The sequence below is a fragment of the Notolepis coatsorum genome (assembly GCF_963971535.1).
Source record: "Notolepis coatsorum genome assembly, chromosome: 3".
NCBI classification, from domain to species: Eukaryota; Metazoa; Chordata; class Actinopteri; order Aulopiformes; family Paralepididae; genus Notolepis; species Notolepis coatsorum.
This window is the reverse complement of record NC_140167.1, coordinates 79,830,178-79,849,216: the sequence shown is the minus strand read 5'-3', so window position 1 is coordinate 79,849,216 and position 19,039 is coordinate 79,830,178. Positions and strand designations below refer to the sequence as shown.

The 19,039-nt window shown below is 39.3% G+C and overlaps 1 protein-coding gene across 2 annotated transcripts in view; it reads right to left on the bottom strand.

Annotated features, from left to right (window-relative positions):
• Window positions 1-3,485: 3,485 nt before the first annotated feature.
• The window catches only part of depdc1a (DEP domain containing 1a), a 63,748-nt gene continuing 48,194 nt past the window's right edge, over window positions 3,486-19,039 (bottom strand). Inside the window, exons 10-11 of one of the 2 annotated variants that reach the window (XM_084310703.1) lie at window positions 12,247-12,447; window positions 3,486-4,532 (exon numbers count right to left, since the gene is read on the bottom strand). In XM_084310703.1, coding sequence (XP_084166829.1) covers window positions 4,395-4,532; window positions 12,247-12,447 — 339 coding nt within the window. In that variant the 3' untranslated portion in view covers window positions 3,486-4,394. The remainder of the gene's footprint in view (window positions 4,533-12,246; window positions 12,448-19,039) is intronic. The other variant, XM_084310704.1, reaches the window with a different exon arrangement.

The following is a 19,039-nucleotide window of genomic DNA, read 5'->3' as shown; positions in this document are numbered from 1 at the left end:
GATTCGGCTCAAACAAGGGACTAAACACGTTTCGCAATTATGCCACAACAATGTGGAACGCCCTACCCAAAGCTGTAAAGGAATGTGAATCCCTGCCCACATTCAAAACCGCCCTTAAAGAGCACCTACGGGAGGCTGCAATTCGAAACTGGCCACCGTAAATGCCCAAAACCCCCACCACCTCCTAATAGACAGTCTCCTCCCCACCGCATGTATATATTCCCTCCCCGCCGTATGTATATTTCCCTCCCACCCACCCACCCCCTCCTAATGTACAGTCCCCTCCCCATCATATGTATATACTCTGTCAGGATCTAGGGGTAACAGTACTGTATATTTGAATACCGCCTATGTCACAAATGTATCAGTACCAAATACCTATATGTCCCTATGCCATAAATGTCATGTATGTTGTGTATGTCATAAATGTCTATATGAATTGAAAATGGGGGACCCTGATGGAAACAAGACAAACGTCTTTCTCAGGTCTGCATCCCCTTAACAATTGTATGTATTGAGCCGTACTGTATTGTACCCATTCTGCAATCTGTTAAATAAAGTTTTCATTCATTCATTCATTCATTCAGTGCTATAGTGAGAAGTGACAGCCCGCCACCATTTGAAAGGCAGCTGCGCGAACTGCGCATGCTCAGTCCCAATCACAAACACCTGTTAACTTATTTAGACCCCTTTACACATCTGATCCTTATATTAAATAAACCAAAAGTCTTGACACACATTGCAGCCGGCTTGTGGGAGGCAAGAAACAGCGTTCGTGACAGGGGAGGGTTGAATTGGATGATACGAAATTGGGATGGGAGAAAAATATAGAAAATGGGAGAAAAAGTGGATAAAAAAAAAGAAGATGTAGAACAGTAGCAGAACATTAGATGTAGAACAGTAGCAGAACATTCGATGTAGAACAGTAGCATAACATTCGATGTAGAACAGTAGCAGAGCATTAGATGTATAACAGTAGCAGAACGTTAGATGTAGAAAACAGTAGCAGAGCATTAGATGTAGAACAGTAGCAGAGCGTTAGATGTAGAACAGTAGCAGGTCCAGGTTGAAAGGACTGAAGACTAATTAGTTCCAAATACCAGCTGACACTAGAAACTCTAGACATTTTAATTGGCCGCTCTGAGCGAGGGGGGGAGGGAGAGGGTAGAGAGAGAGACATCAAAAGGAAGATAAATGTATGTGTTGAACCCCTCTGTGTGATGTAGATAAAGAGTGATGAAGAGAGGTCCAGATGAATGTTGGTCTTACCAGAGGTCACACACTCATCCATCATCCTGTCTGGGAAACAGCCATGTTAGTAGGACCTGCAATTCTTCTCCATGGACGTTGATTAACAGCCGATGTTTAGAGTGTCGGTCAACTAGTGGTTCTATAGCAGCCTGTGTTTAGAGTGTCGGTCAACTAGTGGTTCTATAACACCACCACTACATTAAAGGGGAACTATCTTATAAATTGCCTTTTCCAGTGTTTAGCATTGTTTTCTAGAAATGTGGGGTTGTACCAACACTGTCTATGTCTCAAATTCTCATGTTGGCGCATTCTTCCAGTTCAGATGAGACAAGGTCCTCCCCCACTGAAATGTTGGTCCCCTGTGACAGAAGCAGAATTATTTGCATAATGATATGCGTACCTCCTTCTGTGGTTTAGTTCCACCACTCACAATCAACAATTCGCTCAACAACGGAGCGAGTGGGAATAATGCGGAAGCGGTTTCCCTGTCACTGACACTTCCTCAAAAGAGAGAGAGACAGACAGATAGAGAGAGGGAGAGAGAGGCTCTCATACGGTGTGACTCGTCTTGGAGCGATCTCTCCTCGGTCTCTCCCACTCGCTGTATCACGTCAACCTGTTGCAAAATATCATAGTGCACCAGAGCATGTGAGCGGATCGGCGCGGGCGAGAAATCCGCTCTTGACGGCTTGTTCCTCTCCGCTAATCGCTCATGTTGACCCCGCCCCCAAGTCGCTCTCCGCTCGCTCACCGCTCACCTTCATTTACGAATCAAGCGCTCCCCGCTCCACAGCTCGCTCGGCAGATTTTTAATTTTTTTGGAGCATGATGTAAATTAGCTTGATTTGACCAAACTACAACAGTCTACACCCCCTGGGCCCCTTAACAATTGTTTGTATTGAGCCGTATTGTAATTGTACCCATTCTGCAATGTTAAATAACGTAATATCCATTCAACTAGCTCTACTAAGCGATGGTAGCTAGCCTAGCCACAATGCTATGGTCGCTGCCATTCACGTTAGCATGTAAGCTAACAACAACAACAATGGTGGAATATACTTTGGTCTAGCAGGATGTGAGTGACGGTTCACCCTTCTCATTGGTTGAAAATGGCCTTCATGTTTGTACATCGCCACCTGTTGCTTTGGCATTGTACTACATGTATATTACATCAGTGTTAAACCACTGTGAGCGGCCCGGAGCGGAGGAGAACTCTCGCTCCGGAAGTCGCGCCGACCCATTTTAAAACCCACTCCGCCGCTCACTTCAAAACCACCCGCTCCGCTCCCCTCACATGCTCTGTAGTGCACGTTCCCACACGTATTCCGATCCGTGCAATATTCACAGGGTATATATTGTGATTTGAAACAAGTTACCAATGCATTGTCCCGTGGGATTATGCCCCCCCGCGGCTAAATCAATTAGTCCCTCTCTATCTCTTCCCAAAAAGGTATCTGCCAGTGCAGTGCAGTGGGTGACTGTCACTCAAAGCACATTGTGAGTATGGGCGGAGCCCAGCCAAAAACAGCTTGGAATCTTGAAGGGCAGAAACTGCTGCTCTACAGTACTTGATTAGAAATACAAAACAATGATTTTTTTTTACCTTACAGATGTGTTCCATAGACTCACAGGAATTGTGTAAAATTGCCCAAATAGTGAAATAAATAGTAAGATAGTTCCCCTTTAAAGAAACAAGCCAACATCATGGGAGATGTGCTTACCATCTTTACCATCCACCTAGAGGCTCTGATCTAGGGCTGCACGATTCTTGCTAAAATGTGAATCACAATTTTTATCTCTAAGAATTGAGATCACGATTCTCTCACATGATTCTTATGTTTCGTCATAAAAAAAAAAAGTAAAGTAAAAAAAAAAAATTATAATAAATCGTCATAATTTAGAAATGAGATTGCATAGGTCTATGAATCGATATCGCGATTTTTTTCGATTAATTGTGCAGCCCTACTCTGATGATCTATTCTCTAATGAGGTTATTGACTGTTCTAGGCTCTGATCTATTCTGTAATGAGGTTACCGACTGTTCTCATGTGTGTAGAGTCTACTGCCACCTAGAGGCTCTGATCTATTCTGTAATGAGGTGAGTGTTCTCATGTGCCAGTAATGTGGACAATTCTGTAAAGATAATAATAATGTATACTTTTATTAATTCACTCTGGTGAACTGATCAATAACATCTCCCCTAGAAATCAAACTGATCAATAACATCTCCCCATAGAAATTAAACTGATCAATAACATCTCCCCATAGAAATCAAACCGACCAATAACATCTTCCCATGGATATCAAACTGATAAATAACATCTCCCCATGGATAACAAACCGATCAATAACATCTCCCCATGGATATCAAACTGATAAATAACATTTCCCATAGTACCAGTCTGACCAGAACTCTCCCACAATACGATATCACCATATTGTAATATCAACATATTGTGATATATTACTGCAATTGAAAAAACTGGTCAACATCTGCAATAAAAAAATATATATATATCATCCGTTTTATCTAATAAGATAACATTTAGATAATCCGTTTGATCTAATAAGATAACATTTTCAGTATGTTCACCTCAATTAATTTTTATTGCAGTAAAATGGGAGTAAAAATTAAAAATTAAATAAATATATCAATACTTGGGATCACTATCGATATATCGGCACGCAAAATATCGCAATATATTGCTGTATCGATCCCCATCCCTAACACACACATTTCTTACTCACACACACACTTACTCACTCACTCCCACATGACAGTGTGCAGGTGGACGCAGACAACCTCATCATGGTCACAACAAGACAACACGGCTAAAATAAAACAAGTCCTTCTACTTTCCAAAAAAATAAAAAAATAAATGTAAAAAATTCTTCACAAAAAATAAATAAAAAACGACTTCATTATCTGCTCAGGGAGAACCCAGTTCAGTTTGCTGGTCTCGGATCAAAGAGTCACACAGGTCAGGAGAACTTCAGTTTCGTTTTCTGGTCTCAGACCAGAGTCCAGCTGAAAACACCACACAAGTCAGAAGAACTTCAGTTTAATTAGCTGGTTCCTAATTAGTTAGTCCCTGATGCTGAAGGCTTTGGTCTTCCTGATGTTGAGTAGAGGAGGTTTGATCTTAGTTCCTGATGCTGAAGGCTTTGGTCTTCCTGATGTTGAGTAGAGGAGGTTTGATCTTCGGCTTGGTGTTCTGCTGGAAACCTGGACCTTCTGAAGGGAAGCGCTTGGAGTAGAGGTCTGGATACTGTTTCTGGAACTGTGGAGACAGAGACATATAGTAAATATAATGTTACATAACAAACCAGGCTAAATATAATGTTACATATATAACATACCAGTCTAAATATAATGTAACATAATATAACAAACCAGGCTAAATATAATGTAACATATATAACAAACCAGGCTAAATACAATATAAAACATACCAGTCTAAATATAATGTAACATATAAAACATACCAGTCTAAATATAATGTAACATATATAACAAACCAGGCTAAATATAATGTTACATATATAACATACCAGTCTAAATATAATGTAACATAATATAACAAACCAGGCTAAATATAATGTAACATAACAAACCAGGCTAAATACAATATAAAACATACCAGTCTAAATATAATGTAACATAAATTATAAAACATACCAGTCTAAATATAATGTAACATATAAAACATATCAGTCTAAATATAATGTAACATATATAACAAACCAGGCTAAATATAATGTTACATATATAACATACCAGTCTAAATATAATGTAACATATAATATAACAAACCAGGCTAAATATAATGTAACATAATATAACAAACCAGGCTAAATACAATATAAAACATACCAGTCTAAATATAATGTAACATATAAAACATACCAGTCTAAATATAATGTAACATATATAACAAACCAGGCTAAATATAATGTTACATAATAACATACCAGTCTAAATATAATGTAACATATAATATAACAAACCAGGCTAAATATAATGTAACATATAACAAACCAGGCTAAATACAATATAAAACATACCAGTCTAAATATAATGTAACATATAAAACATACCAGTCTAAATACAATATAAAACATACCAGTCTAAATATAATGTTACATATATAACAGACTAGGCTAAATACAATATAAAACATACCAGTCTAAATATTTTTTTTTATCCACTTTTTCTCCTTATTTTTCTATTTTTCTCCCATCCCAATTTCGTGATTCCAATTCTTCCCTCCCCTGTCTTGAACGTTGCTAGACTATGCCTCCCACTGGTCGGCTGTAGTGAGGATAGAAGCCTTGTATCACGTGTCCCCTCCGGTACACGAGGAGGCAGCCTGTTGCATCTTTTCACCAGACAGCTCGAACTCTCAGTGGCGAGGAGTAACGCGTGGGAGGCTCACGCTGCCCCCGATACTTCCTGTTTCTGCTGTACAGGCATCACCCAACCGACCTGTAGGAGTCGCTGTCCACAACGTCCAATCCCCACCCTCTAACACTGCCAATTGTGTTAGTATGACGGCCGGCCAAGCCGGTAGCAACGCAGAGAGCTGGGCTCGATACCAGCATCTCCTGTGTTAGTGGCGAGCGCCTTGCCCACTGCGCCACTCAGCCGCCCTATACCAGTCTAAATATAATGTAACATATATAACATACCAGGCTAAATATAATGTTACATATATAACAAACCAGGCTAAATACAATATAAAACATAGGTGTAAATATAATGTTACATAACAAACCAGGCTAAATACAATATAAAACATACAAATCTAAATATAAAACATACCAGTCTAAATATAATGTAATATAACAAACCAGGCTAAATATAATATATAACATACCAGTCTAAATATAATGTAACATATATAACATATCAGGCTAAATATAATGTAACATACCAGTCTAAATATAATGTTACATATATAACAAACCAGGCTAAATACAATCTAAAACATATGTGTAAATATAATGTTACATAACAAACCAGGCTAAATACAATATAAAACATACAAATCTAAATATAAAACATACCAGTCTAAATATAATGTAACATATATAACAAACCAGGCTAAATATAATATATAACATACCAGTCTAAATATAATGTAACATATATAACAAACCAGGCTAAATATAATATATAACATACCAGTCTAAATATAATGTAACATATATAACATACCAGGCTAAATATAATGTAACATACCAGTCTAAATATAATGTAACATATATAACATACCAGGCTAAATATAATGTAACATAAGATACCAGGCTAAATATAATATAAAACATAAAATATACCAGTCTAAATATAAAACATACCAGTCTAAATATAATGTAACATATATAACATACCAGGCTAAATATAATGTAACATAAGATACCAGGCTAAATATAATATAAAACATAAAATATACCAGTCTAAATATAAAACATACCAGTCTAAATATAATGTAACATATATAACATACCAGGCTAAATATAATGTAACATATATAAGATACCAGGCTAAATATAATGTAACATATAAAACATACCAGTCTAAATATAATATAAAACATACCAGGCTAAATATAATATAAAACATACCAGGCTAAATATAATATAAAACATAAAATATACCAGTCCAAAATATAATATAAAACATACCAGGCTAAATATAAAACATACCAGTCTAAATATAATATAAAATATTAAACATACCAGTCTAAATATAAAACATACCAGTCTAAATATAATATAAATTCTCCGTGGTGATCTGAACTGGGACTGGTTGACACCAGCGTCTGATGAATTTAAAGCGTTTTGTGATTCAATGAATCTCACACGGTTAATTGATACCCCAACTCATCCCAATACAAAGTGTCCAGAAAAATCTACTCTTATTGATTTATTCATTACAAACAATCCTCAGTACAGTACAGTACACCTTGGTAGGCATATTTGCAAATGATGTGAGGGACCATTGTGTTATTGCTGCTGTTAGGGATACTAAAACACCATTGTGTTATTGCTGCTGTTAGGCATACTAAAACACCATTGTGTTTATTGCTGCTGTTAGGCATACTAAAACACCATTGTGTTATTGCTGCTGTTAGGCAAACTAAAACACCATTGTGTTATTGCTGCTGTTAGGCAAACTAAAACACCATTGTGTTATTGCTGCTGTTAGGCATACTAAAACATTAAAGTGTTATTGCTGCTGCTAGGCATACTAAAACACCATTGTGTTATTGCTGCTGTTAGGCATACTAAAACACCATTGTGTTATTGCTGCTGTTAGGCATACTAAAACATTAAAGTTATTGCTGCTGTTAGGGATACTAAAACATTAAAGTTATTGCTGCTGTTAGGGATACTAAAACACCACTGTGTTATTGCTGCTGTTAGGCATACTAAAACACCATTGTGTTATTGCTGCTGTTAGGCATACTAAAACATTAAAGTTATTGCTGCTGTTAGGCATACTAAAACATTAAAGTTATTGCTGCTGTTAGGGATACTAAAACACCATTGTGTTATTGCTGCTGTTAGGCATACTAAAACATTAAAGTTATTGCTGCTGTTAGGCATACTAAAACATTAAAGTTATTGCTGCTGTTAGGGATACTAAAACACCATTGTGTTATTGCTGCTGTTAGGCATACTAAAACATTAAAGTTATTGCTGCTGTTAGGCATACTAAAACATTAAAGTTGTTATTGCTGCTGTTAGGGATACTAAAACACCATTGTGTTATTGCTGGTGTTAGGCATACTAAAACACCAAAGGCTAAGCCTCGTTACATCACAAAACGTGATACAAAGCACTTTAGTGAACAGGGTTTCAGACAAGATTTGTACCTTATTGACCGTATCAGGGTCTCCTTCGGTTGTGTGATAGTGAAAGGGTTAACCGGCTGTTGTGTGGCAGTGAAAGGGTTAACCTTCTGTGAATTGTCGCAGTGAAAGGGTTAACCGTTTTGGTAGTGCGGCAGTGAAAGGGTTAATACCCGATGTTGAATTGGCTTGGTCTTTCCTTTTAGACATGTTTATGCCAATTATAGATAAACATGCTCCTTTCAGGAAGTATTGGGTTCCTGGTTCTCTGAGGAATTAGCTAATTTAATTCACGAAATAAATTACTTCTGGGCGACAGTGAGGAAAACAAATTCTGATTTCACTCTGGGCCACTTTTAGATGTTGAAGAAATACATTTACTACTTTAGTTAAGGATGCCAAGTCTAGCTTTTAGCTTAACCTCACCCCAGAAAACTGAAATAACCCTCGGAAGTTTTGGCAGACAATTAACTCTTCTGGTTTCCCCCCTTGCGTCGTATCAGATCCATCCACTGTGTGACAGAGTTGAGATGCTCAATTCTTTTAACAAGCATTTAGCTTGTTCTGGCTTTCTTTTTGACAACGTCACAAACTCCTCTGCTGCCCTGGTCTCACTTGATATTGAGCTTCCTTCATATAGTGAGTTTAATTTTCAGCCCTTCTCTGTTGCTGAAGTGCGTAAAGGCCTTATGTCCCTGGATCCTAAAAAACCAGCAGGGCCAGATAATCTGGATTCATTTAATTTAAAACTTGCTGCTGATTTCATTGCCCTGACCTACATTTATAATTTCAAATTTAAAATTCCCCAAATTTGGACAATTCTTAGACAAAAGGGCTATTTTATCCTGTTTTCAATCTGGCTTTAGAAAATCCCACAGTACAATCACAGAAGCTACAAAAGTAGTGAAAGACATAATTGTGGCTCTAGATAATAAATAACACTTCTGTTTATTGAAGGCTTTTGATACTGTGGACCATGAGGTAATGAGGTGTAGGCTGATTAGTATAAGTCTGTCTGACTCTGCTGTTGGCTGGTTCTGTAACTACCTTTCTCACAGGACTCAATGTGTCAAAATGGTTGTTCCTCTGATGTCTTGTCTGTCCACAAGGGGTGCCACAAGGCTCTGTTTTAGGCCCTTTGTTATTTATAATTTATATAAATGATTTAGGTAAAAGTAATCCAAAATGCCAATTTCCATTGTTACGCGGATGATAGTTATTTATTGTTGTGCAGGAACTTTGTCAAAGGCTGTGGAGTATTTGCAAGTTGCTTTTAGGAATTAGAAATCCAACTCCTGCAGCTAAGACTTGTACTAAATGCTGACTAAACAAAAATCATGGTCTTTACTAAATCTAAATCTAAAGTACATTTCCCTTTTGTAGTGTACACAACTCAATGAATTCTTATTCAGACCATCTCCACTTTTAAATATCTGGGTTTTATTCTGGATGATGACTTGTCTTTTAAACCCCACATTGGAAATCTGGTTAAGAAATTTAAATTAAGACTGGGCTTTTATTTTAGAAACCAGTCCTGTTTTTCTTTTCATTCTAGAAAGAGGCTCGTCGCTGCCACTTTTTTTGTGTGCCAGTGCTCGATTATGGCGATGTATTATACATGAATGCATGTATTGTTCTACCTCATTGCATATTGCTTGACTCTACTTATCATGGTTTCATAAGATTTTTTTTGTATCCACTTTTTCTCCCATTTTCTATATTTTCTCCCATCCCAATTTCGTATCATCCAATTCAACCCTCCCCTGTCACGAACGCTGTTTCTTGCCTCCCACAAGCCGGCTGCAATGTGGACTAAGTCATACATAGCACAAGTCCCCTCCGGTACTTGAGGTAACAGCAGTCGCATCTTTTCACCTGCGCAGCTCGATCTCTCAGTGGCGAGGAGTAACGCGTGGGAGGCTCACGCTGCCCCCGACACTTCCTGATTCTACTGCGCAGGCGCACCAACCGACCTGTAGGAGTCACTGTCCACAACGCCCGATCCCCACCCATCAGTTTCCCACCCCCTAATACGGCCAATGTGTATTAGTATGAACGACCAGCTAAACTGAAAGCAATGTGGAGCGCTGGGCTCGAACAGGCAAGCCCAGCGTCTCCGCATTCGTGGCGAGCGCCTTGCCCACTACGCCACGTAGCCACTAGGTTTCATAAGATTTATTACTGGCTGTCGATCACCCACTTCATTGTACTTTTTATGCCAAGGTAGGTAGGCTTCTCCATTGGTATACCTTTATTTATAAAGCACTTATTGGTCTGTTACCTTTATACCTCTGTACATTTCTCACTATCTCTGCTAATCTATTTTACAGCTTGAGATCTCAGGATTATCTTTATGCCTCAGTCCCCAGAACTCTCATTGAGTTTGGGAAGATGGCTTTCATGTATTCTGCTCCCTCTACTGGGAACAGAATTAAAAAAAACTCTGAAGCTAGAGGCCCTTGTCACCTTGCCTGATTTTAAAGTTCATGTCACAGACTTTGCAACGTCTGAATTGGGAGTTTGCAAATGCATTGATACATAATGCTGATGCTACATGTTACTAATGTTAAGGATATGGTGGTGCTTGCACAATTTATTTCTTTTATCTGTATTCGTTTTGTCCATGTTGTATCTTGGTTTATTATTTATATTTTGGTCAGGTCTTGCTCGTAAAAGAGATCCTTGATCTCAAGCTTTTTACCTAGTTAAATAAAGGATTACAAATTATATATATATATATATATATATATATATATTATATAAAAACATACCAGTCTAAATATAATATACAATATAAAACATACCAGTCTATATATAAAACATACCAGTTTAAATATAATATAAAACATACCATTCTAAATACAATATAAAACATACCAGTCAAAATATAATATAAAACATACCAGTTTAAATATAAAACATACCAGTCAAAATATAATATAAACATTAAACACACCAGTCTAAATATAAAAGAAAATATAAAACATACCAGTCTAAATGTAAAATAATTAGTGGTGGGACTTGATTAAAAATTGTAATCGAATCAATTCAAGACTTTATAGTTAATTAATTAAAATTAATCACATTTTAATCACATATCAATATTTGATGCGAAGAGATTTTTTTTTCAATAAAAATTCATTTTGGTATACGAGTGAATCAATGAATATACATTATACGGTACATACATTTAAGCAGCAAAATCCTGTATTAGCTACTACACAGACCAACAGATGAATGCAATTTTTAACAAATCAATTTTAGGAATAATATATATATAGCACAAAGGACATTTTGAAACTCAAGCACTTTCGAGGTAAAAGTAAAACGCAGTACTTCAAGTACATTCCAGAACAGTTGACCATTGAAAAAAAACTAAAAAAACTCTTGATTGATCTAAATAATATTTTTTTTTTTACAAACCAGACTTAAGAAAAAAAGTCATTTGTGATTCATTATACTTATAGCACATGCATGAGTCTGGTCTCCTTTGAAAGGTAACATTCTCTTACACAATAAAGAAAAATCATCATGCGATTAAATGCATACATGTTTTAAATTTTTAATTATTTCTGTAGTTAATTAATTGAAATGGATGCGATAAAGTCTCAGCCCTAAAAAAAATATAAAACATACCCGTCTAAATATAAAATAAAATATAAACACACCAGTGTTAACATACCAGTCTAAATAGAAAATATACCAGTGTAAATATAAAAGTAAATATTAAAACATACCAGTCTAAACATAATATAAAATATAAAACATACTACTCTAAATATAAAACATACCAGTCTAAACATAAAGGAAAATATAAAACATACCAGTCTAAATGTATATTTCTTCTTGCGCTCCTTGTCTGAGATGTTGTGTTCAGTCAGGATGATCAACTCACCTGTTTTTCTTGCTCTCCTTGTCTGAGATGTTGTGTTCAGTCAGGATGATCAACTCACCTGTTTGAGTTTCTTCTTGCGCTCCTTGTCTGAGATGTTGTGTTCAGTCAGGATGATCAACTGACCTGTTTTTCTTGCTCTCCTTGTCTGAGATGTTGTGTTCAGTCAGGATGATCAACTCACCTGTTTGAGTTTCTTCTTGCGCTCCTTGTCTGAGATGTTGTGTTCAGTCAGGAGGATCAACTCACCTGTTTGAGTTTCTTCTTGCGCTCCTTGTCTGAGATGTTGTGTTCAGTCAGGAGGATCTCCAGCAGGTCCTCCATGGCCTGCTGGGAGGCCGACACCCTCTGCTCCTCAAACTGGGCAGTGCTGATCTGACGGCAGAACGCATGGACTGGTACTGGCAGGTCACAGATGTCTATACCTGACAGAACACCACCCGCTGACTGCTGGAGGTGAGGAAGAGGAGGAGGGGGGGGAAGGGGTTATGTACTAGGTACCGAATATAGCAGCAGAACCTCCAGAGAGGAACCACCATGTTACTGTTCCATTCATCTCAGGAGCTTCCAGAGATGATATGAGACTCAGGAACAGCATTCAGTTGGATATTACTTAGAATAACTAGAAGGTCTACTGAATATGTTGCTATTACTTAAGTTAAAACTAGAAGGTCTACTGAATATGTTGCTATTACTTAGAGCTAGAAGGTCTACTGAATATGTTGCTATTACTTAGATAGAAGGTCTACTGAATATGTTGCTATTACTTAGAGCTAGAAGGTCTACTGAATATGTTGCTATTACTTAAAACTAGAAGGTCTACTGAATATGTTGCTATTACTTAAAACTAGAAGGTCTACTGAATATGTTGCTATTACTTAAAACTAGAAGGTCTACTGAATTGATATTACTTGGAACTAAAAGGTCTACTGAATATGTTGATATTACTTAAAACTAGAAGGTCTACTGAATTGATATTACTTATAACTAAAAGGTCTACTGAATATGTTGATATTACTTAGAATAGAAGGTCTACTGAATATGTTGCTATTAATTAGGGCTGGAAGGTCTGTGTCTACCTGGACAGTGTGCAGGTAGTGTATATGTGTACCTGGACAGTGTGCAGGTAGTGTATATGTATGTGTATGTGTGTACCTGGACAGTGTGCAGGTAGTGTATATGTATGTGTATGTGTGTACCTGGACAGTGTGCAGGTAGTGTATATGTATATGTGTACCTGGACAGTGTGCAGGTAGTGTATATGTATGTGTACCTGGACAGTGTGCATGTAGTGTATGTGTACCTAGACATAATAATAATAATAATAATAATAATAATAATAATAATAATAATAATAATAATAATAATAATAATAATAATAATAATAATAATAATGCAGGACCTGCTCAGAGGTCTTTAATACAGTGTACAACTTCAACTTGTACAAAATGCGGCTGCACGGATACTAACTAAAACTAGAAAATGTGATCACACCAGCCTTGTCCTCCCTACACTGGCTTCCTATTCAAGCCAGATCTGCTTTTCTGCAGACATGGGAGGATTTTTTAACCCCCGTCTCTGTCTCTCTGAGTGAATTTATCGATATAGACATTCCAGTGACCTTCTACCTCACACTGGACATAAGCACCACCGGTCCCATGGAACAGCTTCATACCGCCTCCTGTCTGACCTGCAGCATTGAACCTTACCTGCTCTGCCTTGACCTATTCTGAGTGGTTTCTCCTGCCCCCCGGGGAATATGGCCCTGAGCCATCGTCTTGTATATCATCCTGTTTACATACACTTGCAGTAGTTCTTAGTTCTACCCATTACTTAATTTCCCAATTCTCTTATATACTTTGATTCTATTGTCACCATGTATACATATATATGCCCACTACATGTATACTATTTATTGCTCCAACTCCGCCCACTACAAACATGGGAACTCTATAACCCCTGCCCCCATCTCTCTGAGTAGTTGTCTCGTAGTGTTGACCAAGGTGGTGGAGGTCTCGGGTGATGGCCAAGATTGCAGTGACTGTTCTACCCCCACATTGGTTATGTGCACCACTGAGGTCATGGATCAGCTTCATACGGTCTTCTGTCCGACCTACAACATCTAAACCATGCGTGTTCTAGTTCATTGCTGTGTTAAGTACTTCTATTATATTTCCATACCTCAAATGGATCCGTCATCAGCTCTATTTTCAATCTTTCAAAATGCTCTTATGTACCCCAGTTGCTATTGCATGTACTTATTTGTGTTTCATTACACGTATATGTACATGCTTACCAACAGTTTCGCCTGTCATATAGCAACACTACTATCACCGACATCTAAGAAGGGAGATCCCCCCAGTACACATATACAGTAATTCCTCTAATAGTAACCCTGGCTTGTATTTGTTTCAACTGTAGCGGGTACCAGGCTTGTATTAGGAGGAGGCCTGTATAAGAGGGAGGCCTATATTTCAAATTTTCAAACGGATCATAATGAATAAATCAACATTTTGTGTCAGTTTGAACCCAGTAAAATGTACTGGGTTCATTTATTGAAACCAAGTACTGTATGAAATAGTAAACAGTGCAATTACAGGTGGTCACTGGTCATTTCAACGTTTTCAAAGTGAAATCAAGTAACTAGCTCAGTATGCAGCTCAGTATATTAGTAACCCGGCTTGTATTAGGAGGCCGGCTTATAATTGCTTAGCTCAAGAGCGCACCCGGCCATTAATAGAGACCCGGCTTGTATTTGAGACCCGGTTACTATTAGAGGAATTACGGTATTCTAAGGTGCCTGTGGTGCTTTTTTCCTATTGCTAGGTTTTTAATGAGTTTTTCCTTACCTTCGCGTGGGGTATGTCTGGGAGTGTCGGAATACAGGCACGCGTGTGGGAGCGTGCGCAATGATATTTTGCAGCAGTTTGACAGTGATATGCGAGTGCTCCCGACTGCGTGTGTGTAAATGCTCTGTGTCCCTCTCTCTCTCCCTCGTTCTCTGCTCTCTCGCGCCACGATATGCGAGTGCTCCCGACTGCGCGCGCGCGTGTGTTTCCCCAAGAGAAGCTCATGCCCCGTGTGCGTGTGTGTGTGTAAATGCTCCGTGTCCCTTCCTCTCTCTCTATCTCGCTCGCTCTGTCGCGCCACGTCAACCCGTTTGAGGAAGTGTCGGTATTTCCACTCGCTCTGTTGTTGAGTGAATGGTTGCGCTACAACCATAGAGGGGGCGTTAGTTATGCAGATCAGCTCCTTGCTACGTAGGATAGCGAGTCAAATCAGAATGGCTTAGTTCACTGGAGGAGGATATTGTCTCAACTGAATTGGAGCAATCCGACAAAATGAGAATGAGAGACACAGACCCCATTGATACAAACCCCCATTGCTAGAAAACAATGCTAAACACTGGAAAAGGCAATTTATAAGACAGGGGACCTTTAAAGAAGACGTGTCCGGCCCATGGGGACATTAACATGTGTTGTCAGGGCTTACAAATAAATGTTATTTGATTTGTGCAGGTAGTGTATATGTATATGTGTACCTGGACAGTGTGCAGGTAGTGTATATGTATATGTGTACTGGACAGTGTGCAGGTAGTGTATATGTATATGTGTACTGGACAGTGTGCAGGTAGTGTATATGTGTACCTGGACAGTGTGCAGGTAGTGTATATGTATATGTGTACCTGGACAGTGTGCAGGTAGTGTATTTCGTTTTGTTTATTTGACAAAAGCATGAGTCATAAAAAAACTTGCATTCAGTGTCGAGGATAACATGATAAAGTCCAGGCTGTTACTGGGACAATACAATACACATATTCACATGAAAACATATATGACAATACTACCTGCATTTCAATACTACTAAACCTATCGTTTTGTTATGGCTTGCTAGCTCTAGTGTGGTGACCATGTTGGTGTTACACCAGGTCAAAATGCTAGCTCTAGTGGTGACCATGTTGGTGTTACACCAGGTCAAAATGCTAGCTCTAGTGGTGACCATGTTGGTGTTACACAGGTCACAATGCTAGCTCTAGTGGTGACCATGTTGGTGTTACACAGGTCACAATGCTAGCTCTAGTGGTGACCATGTTGGTGTTACACAGGTCACAATGCTAGCTCTAGTGGTGACCATGTTGGTGTTACACCAGGTCACAATGCTAGCTGTAGTGTTGACCATGTTGGTGTTACACCAGGTCACAATGCTAGCTCTAGTGTGGTGACCATGTTGGTGTTACACAGGTCATAATGCTAGCTCTAGTGGTGACCATGTTGGTGTTACACAGGTCACAATGCTAGCTCTAGTGGTGACCATGTTGGTGTTACACCAGGTCACAATGCTAGCTCTAGTGGTGACCATGTTGGTGTTACACCAGGTCACAATGCTAGCTCTAGTGGTGACCATGTTGGTGTTACACAGGTCACAATGCTAGCTCTAGTGGTGACCATGTTGGTGTAACACAGGTCACAATGCTAGCTCTAGTGTTGACCATGTTGGTGTTACACAGGTCACAATGCTAGCTCTAGTGGTGACCATGTTGGTGTTACACAGGTCACAATGCTAGCTCTAGTGGTGACCATGTTGGTGTTACACAGGTCACAATGCTAGCTCTAGTGGTGACCATGTTGGTGTTACACCAGGTCACAATGCTAGCTCTAGTGGTGACCATGTTGGTGTTACACAGGTCACAGTGCTAGCTCTAGTGGTGACCATGTTGGTGTTACACCAGGTCACAATGCTAGCTCTAGTGTGGTGACCATGTTGGTGTTACACCAGGTCACAATGCTAGCTCTAGTGGTGACCATGTTGGTGTTACACAGGTCACAATGCTAGCTCTAGTGGTGACCATGTTGGTGTTACACAGGTCATAATGCTAGCTCTAGTGGTGACCATGTTGGTGTTACACCAGGTCACAATGCTAGCTCTAGTGTGGTGACCATGTTGGTGTTACACAGGTCACAATGCTAGCTCTAGTGTGGTGACCATGTTGGTGTTACACCAGGTCACAATGCTAGCTGTAGTGGTGACCATGTTGGTGTTACACAGGTCACAATGCTAGCTCTAGTGGTGACCATGTTGGTGTTACACAGGTCACAATGCTAGCTCTAGTGGTGACCATGTTGGTGTTACACAGGTCACAATGCTAGCTCTAGTGTGGTGACCATGTTGGTGTTACACCAGGTCACAATGCTAGCTCTAGTGGTGACCATGTTGGTGTTACACAGGTCACAATGCTAGCTCTAGTGGTGACCATGTTGGTGTTACACCAGGTCACAATGCTAGCTCTAGTGGTGACCTGTGGTTGCAATTGGTTTTGATAGTCTATCAGTGAGCTGGATGCAATCCTACCTTGAGGGGAGGGAACAGATGGTGGAGGTAAACGGTACCCTATCCCCCCCCCTCACAGTGAGCTGTGGTGTTCCACAAGGAAGCATACTAGGACCGCTACTGTTCCTAATTTATGCAAATGACATGTCGTCAGCTTGTGACTGCAACTTGTTCCTGTTTGCGGACGACTCAGCCCTGCTGGTCTCTGACAAGAACAAGTTACAGGTTGAAAAAACCCTCAGCTCGGAACTAGGCAGAATCTGCATATGGCTCGCTGATAACAAACTATCATTACACATGGGCAAAACAGAGTCCATTCTCTTCGGTTCAAATAACAAACTCAGCAAGACCGACGGCTTCTCAGTTACAGTGGGTGACAATATTGTCACAAGGAAAGATGAAATTACCTACCTGGGTTCCATCCTAGAGGCTAATCTCTCCTGTGACAAAATGGCATCCAATGTAATAAAAAAAAGTCAACCAACGAACTCGATTCTTGTACCGGATCTCCTCTCTGGTAAACAAGAACACCCTGAAGACTCTGGCAGGAGCACTCATTCAGGGGTACTACGACTATGCTTGCACCTCATGGTACCAAAGCACCTCAAAGGCGCTAAAAACAAAATTACAAACATCTCAAAACAAACTGGTCAGACTACTGCTTGACCTTACTCCTAGAACCCACCTCACCCCTGCCCACTTTGACAACCTAGGATGGCTTAGAGTAGACGACAGAGTACAACAACTTGCAATGGGCCTGGTCTACAAGATACACTACACGACCAAGGTACCCATGTACATGTCAAAATACTTCCCAAAGGTCAGTGAATACCACGATCATAACACCAGAGGGAGCTCCACAAATCATGTTAAACCCAGATTCGGCTCAAATAAGGGACTAAACACGTTTCGCAATTATGCCACATCAATGTGGAACGCCCTACCCAAAGCTGTAAAGGAATGTGGATCACTACCCACTTTCAAAACCTCTCTCAAGGGACACCTACGGGAGACTGCAATTCAACACTGGCCCCTGTAAATATCCTAACCCAACCCCCTCCAATGTACAGTCATTTACCTAGTATGGTTTTGTCAATAGTTCAATGTACAATTTTGTTTGTTTGTACAGTGTCTCCTCCCCCCCCCCCCTCAATGTACAGTATTACTTGTTTATACAGTGTGCCCCCCGGCCCCCCCCCCCCCAACCACCTCCAATGTAAATTACCCAGTATGGTTGTCAATATCCCAATGTACCCAACCCCCCCCACACAACCTCCTCCAATGTACAGTTTCTACGTCAAATGTATATACTCCCTTTTCTTGACTCCTTCTGTATCACAAACAGTACTGTATTTGCAAATCTGGTATGTCATAAATGTATAGATGTAGCAGTACTGACTATCTGTATGTCATGTATGTCATATATGTCCTGATGAATTGAAAATGGGGGACCCTGATGTAAACAAGACGAAAGTCTTTCTCTGGTCTGCATCCCCTTAACAATTGTGTGTATTGAGCTGTACTGTATTGTACCCATTCTACAATCTGTTAATAAAGTTTTCAATCAATCAATCAATCAATCAATCAATCAATCAATTCAATCAATCAATTCAAAACCATGTTGGTGTTACACCAGGTAACAATGCTAGCTCTAGTGGTGACCATGTTGGTGTTACACCAGGTCACAATGCTAGCTCTAGTGGTGACCATGTTG